Genomic DNA, 5,411 nt, shown 5'->3' on the forward strand with positions numbered 1-5,411 from the left:
GAACGGGGGAGCGGGAATCCATTTGCAGGGCCCAGATGGTGTGGAGATCGAGATCGTTGTAAGACTGAACTTTCCAGCGACCAATAACGAAGCCGAGTACAAGGCTTTAATTCAAGGACTACAGACGGCATGGGATGGAGGAGTGAGACAAGTAGATGTTTACACGGACTCACAGTTGGTCGCGATGCAAGTACATGGTACATACGAGACACGAGAGTGGTCTATGACGCAATATCTTGCGAAGGTAAAGGAGATGATGGGCAAATTTGACAGGTGTACAATCAACCAGATCCCAAGGGATGAAAATGCAAGAGCTGATGCTTTATCGAAGTTTGGGTCAATGATGGAAGGAGTCAAGGACAGAAAAATTACTGTCATGGTAAAATCAGTTCCGGTGATAGAGGAAAAGGTTATTAATGCAGTTGAAGTGACGAACTCTTGGAAAACACCTTTCATTCATTACCTCAAAAGTGGAGAACTCTCTAGCGATCCGATCGCAGCAAAGAGGCTATAATTTAAAGCTAATTGTTTCACGATGTTAAGAGATGAATTGTATAAGAGAACTCCAGAGGGCGTTTTGTTGAAGTGTTTGGATGGTGAGAGGTCGCAGTATGTGATGAAGGAAATACATGAAGGCAACTGTGAAACCATTCAGGAGGGAGATCGTTGGCTCAGAAGATCCTGAGACAAGGTTATTTCTGGCCCACTATGGTGGAGGACGCAAAAGAATTCGCTAAGAAATATGAAAGTTTCCAGAAGTATGTTGGGTTATTGCATTCCCCTACGACCCCATTAAAGACGTTGAAGGTCGCATGCCCCTTCGACCAGTGGGGGATAGGATATTGTTGGTCCTTTTCCTCAGGCAGTGGCTTAGAAGAAGTTCTTAATTGTTGTTGTTGAATATTTTTCCAAATGGGTGGAGTTGAAGCCTTGGCAAAAATCTCTGAAAAAGAGGTAATAAATTTTATTTAGAAAAATATTATATATAGGTTCGGGATCCTGAGAGTCTTGGTATCAGACAATGGAACGCAATTCCAAGGCAAGAAGATCGTGGCTTGGTGTAAGGAGTTAAAAATTCAACAAAATTTTATAGCGGTGGGAAACCCGCAGGCAAATGGGCAAGTTGAAATCATGAACCGAACCTTGGTGCAGCATCTGAAGACCAGGTTGGAAGGAGCAAAAAGAGCGTGGGTTGAAGAATTACTTGGAGTGTTATGGGCATGTCGAACGACCCCACAAATAGCTACAGGTGAAACTCCCTTCTACTTATTTTACGGTAGCAAAGTTGTTATACCCGCAGAAATAAGGGAGGAAACTACTCGAGTTGTCCAATATGAACCAAAGGAGAATTCTCAAGAGCGATCTTTCGATCTTACTGTGATCGAGGAGGGAAGAGATCGTGCATATGCTAAGATATTGAGGTATAAGAGCATGATGACTAAAAGTTACAATCGAAGAGTACGATCAAGGAGTTTTCAGGTCGGTGATCTGGTTCTGAAAAAAGTTGAGGTAACAAAGCATGTTGGAAAGCTCGATCCGACCTGGGAAGGTCCATACAAGGTAGTGGAGATCAGGAAGAAAGGAACGTATACTCTGCAAGACATGGAAGGGAAGAATCTACCATGACCTTGGAATGTGCATAACTTGAAGAAATTTTATTCTTAAATGTTGTATGCGACCTATTAGGGTCCTGCCTGAAAAAGGCTTATCTTGTAATGTCTGAAAAAGACACCATAATAATAGTCTGAAAAAGACTAACCTGAAAAAGGTTATTTTGCATTTACAGCGTTCTACCTCTATTTTCGAAGCTAACCTGAAAAAGGTTCATTAAGCGATCTGAAAAAGATTGCAGCATTCCTAACCTAAAAAAGGTTCACTAAGCGATCCGAAAAAGATTACACGATTTCTAAACTGAAAAAGGTTCACTAAGCGATCTGAAAAAGATTGCAGTTTCTAACCTGAAAAAGGTTCACTAAGCAATCTGAAAAACATTGCAGGATTTCTAACCTGAAAAAGGTTCATTGAGCGATCTGAAAAAGATTGCAGGATTTCTAACCTGAAAAAGGTTCATTGAGCGATCTGAAAAAGATTGCGGGATTTCTAACTTGAAAAAGGTTCACTAAGCGATCTGAAAAAGATTGCAGGATTTCTAACCTAAAAAAGGTTCATTAAGCGATCTGAAAAAGGTGACGGGGTTTTTAACTTCATTAATAAGTTCAATTAAACTACTTTAAAAGGAGCATTGTCTTTTTAGCTTCATATATGAGATTAAAACAATCTAATGTCAAGATCAGGCGAAAGACTTGGAAATTTAGAGACAATCCCAGTTGCTCGAAGGTCAATGAAACAAAAGAGGTGTTCTGTATTAATAATCATAGCTGTCATATACAGAAAGGGATCAATCCCTACTTCACATCATCATAGTTCAAAAATAGGTCAGCTGTTAAATGATTACAAAAAAAACATCTAAAAAATAGCATTCATGAATGAGGGGGTGATGGTAATTCATCCAATAAGGGCGCGAACTCGGGAAATTCATCTACTGCTGGTGGACCGGAGGGGTATGGCTCTAGGTTTTTATCCAAAGATATATCTAATTGCTCCAGGTCAAAGCCTTCTACGAACCTGCTAAGTTTCTAGATCTGACCTTGGCACTTCTCGAACCCCTCGAACATGAACTTAGACGCTTGATTTCCACAGCCTCTTTGAAGGTTTTGGATTTGAGGAAGTCGCGAGCTCCAACCAAGCGAGTTTGAGCAAGTAGAGCTTGATGATCAGAGCTTTGGAGATAGAGGTCGCGACCCTCACTTAACCCTTGTTCCTTGCCAGATGCAAAGGCAGTTAGGCGATTGTTTTGGGCCGAAGATTTCCCTTCTTCCAGTTCATTCTTAGGAGTCTCCAGTTGGGAAGTGAGCTCCTCAACATTTTGCACTTCAGATCGCTGGGAATCGATCAGAGCTTGTTGCTCAAGGATTTTCTTTTCCATCTCTACCGCCCTAGCATCCCCCATGATCTTCTCGTGTCTCCACATGGAACATTGGAGAGAGAGGTTGTGGGCAAAGGTCATTGTCTGACAGGAGAAGAATTGAAATTAGCTAACAAAGATGCTAAGTGTATAAAATACTAAGATCGAGGGTACCTGAGTGATGTTGTGCACCAAATTCTCTTCAATGTTAGTGTGGGAGGTTTGGGCTAAGATGACCTGATGCCGCTCCAGGCAAGCGGCTTTGTAAATCTCCTATGAATCCTGGCCGGCCAAAGTTCGCAGCACACTGCTGTTCTTGGAGATTTTCCAGTCAAGTACCCATTTGTCGCCTGACATTTCAGCAACTCGAGTAGGAGGGGATTGCTCGTCCCTTGTTCGCTGCCACACCTCTTGGAAAGCTGCAAGTTTTTGACGGTTTATGGGTTCGGCAGCTCTATCTGCAGCAAGTTTGGCTTCCAGTCTACTCTGCCGACCGGATTTGGAGGAGGGATCGCTCCCACTTTTACTCTTGCTTTCTGTGGTTCAGGAGTCCTTGCCTGCTCCTTACCCTTACTCCTCTTCCTCTTCAAGTCTCGTTCCTCAGGCACTTTGACTATTTTAATGTCTGGAGAAGGCTCTTCAACTGGTGTAGAAGGTTGATCAGAAACTGGTGGGGTCAAGGAAGGAGGTGCAGAAGGCTCGCCTGCCTTGGATTTGTTCTTGTTGGCAGCAGCAGCGTGAGCCAAATCTCTATCCACGGAGGGAGGCAGAGTACCTTTCTTGGCTCGGGCTTTGTTCGCGATCCGGGCAAGCAAGATTTGTGATTCTTCACAAAAGGAGTTAATATATCATCTCAAGAGTTAAAGTTTAGAAGAAGAGAAATCGAAGTCACCTAGAGATCCCTTTATAGGAATAGGGGCTGGGGAGAGGCCCACGAGCTTCAACACTTTCTCTTGCAACAACACTTTTGGAAGATACCAAAATAAAGTGATGTAATTTATGAGGTCACTATCGAACCCCTCCCCATAAGTCTGTGGTGTGGGTTTGGATGCAAGCCAAGAAAGGCGAAAATTCCAAGATTTGCCAAAGGGGGGTCGGAGAAAGAAAAATTTGTCATGCCAGGGACCAACGTTGGACTTCAAATCATCTAGAGAACGACAGTCCTTACGGGTGGTTAGGTAAAACCACTAGTTTCGCCCGACCTCTTCGAGGCAGTGATATTATAAAGTGACCAAAAGTTATCAAAAGTTGGGGGCAAGTCGAGATATTTCATAACGGTGATGAAAAGAAGAATATGGTTTATGGAATTTGGGGACAGTTGCATATGGCAGACATCCAACCCAATGACAATGTTATTTACCTCCCGAGGCAAGGGAAAACATAATCCTGCATCTAAATGGGGGAGTGGCAATGTACAGCAACGCTTAGGATGCTGATGAATCCTATCAAACGATCGAGGAAGAATAATCTCGTATTTTTCAGGGATAAAATATTTTCTTCGTATTTGCATGATGGACAGTTTGACTGCACTTTCAATTTTTAACCATGGTTTTTTATGTATCATTTCAAAGTATTTTTGAAATACATGAACATCATCTGAATCGGCAGTTTCTTCTAGAAATGGGGATCGAGAAGAAGCAGGAATTGAGGAAGCAGGGTCACGGGATGTACCAGCAACCTCCCTTGGTGTCACAGGCTGCACCTTGGGCTAGAGGTTGGCTGTAACACTTGTGGCGGACGTGCGGGCAACTAGGGGATGTCGCCAGCACGCTCGCCCACACGCAACAACGAGGGAGCGCAACCGTGGGCGCGAGTAGAAGCTTAATATGCGAAGCAAAGTGCTTTATCCTCGGAGATGCGGGAAAAGTGCACTCCTCAGCCTTTTCAGTGTTCTACTCTTGAAACAAGAGATTATTTTCTTAAGCCTATTATAAGGGGGCATGCAGTGGTGAGCTCCAGCCAGCCCTCCCCGTGCATGACGGCCGTAGTATGAGAAGACGTCTGCACTAAATGAGCATCTCTTGGGGGCATTATGGGGCCTTCAAGAGCCGGCTCTAGGCAGCTCATGAGAGGAGCGCTAGAGTCCCCGAAGGGCTTGGAAACCTGACAGGCAGCGTAGGGTCAAGATGGCCTACGTTGGGCGCTGATACTGTCGAGAGGCTCCGTGTGACATGCAAGGTTGCTCCGCGGGCTGCGAGATATCAGGGGCAACACCTCTTGTGCGAATGGGTGATTGAGGTAAGTATTCATAGACCTCGTGATCCAACTCATGGAATGCGCTATCGAGTTCTAGCCGTCCATGGGGGTCTGTTGGCTAGAGACGAGCGGTCGTGGGACGACGCCGCACTGTGGGCTTATTGTGAAGCCAAAGCCGAAAGGCAAGAAGGCGTGTCGGGCATGCCGTGCGAGATAACAGCAAGATGTCGGCATATTGATTGAGCCTCGG

The 5,411-nt window shown here is 44.5% G+C and overlaps 1 protein-coding gene across 1 annotated transcript; it reads left to right on the forward strand.

Moving 5' to 3' along the window:
• Window positions 1-223: 223 nt before the first annotated feature.
• On the forward strand, window positions 224-1,626 carry LOC105165037 (uncharacterized). The gene is made up of 2 exons (XM_011083913.1): window positions 224-409; window positions 1,153-1,626. The coding sequence occupies exons 1-2, from the start codon at window positions 224-226 to the stop codon at window positions 1,624-1,626; spliced, it is 660 nt and encodes a 219-aa protein (XP_011082215.1).
• Window positions 1,627-5,411: the final 3,785 nt, after the last annotated feature.

The sequence above is a fragment of the Sesamum indicum genome, linkage group LG6, assembly GCF_026168435.1.
Source record: "Sesamum indicum cultivar Baizhima isolate 11 linkage group LG6, ASM2616843v1, whole genome shotgun sequence".
NCBI lineage: Eukaryota > Viridiplantae > Streptophyta > Magnoliopsida > Lamiales > Pedaliaceae > Sesamum > Sesamum indicum.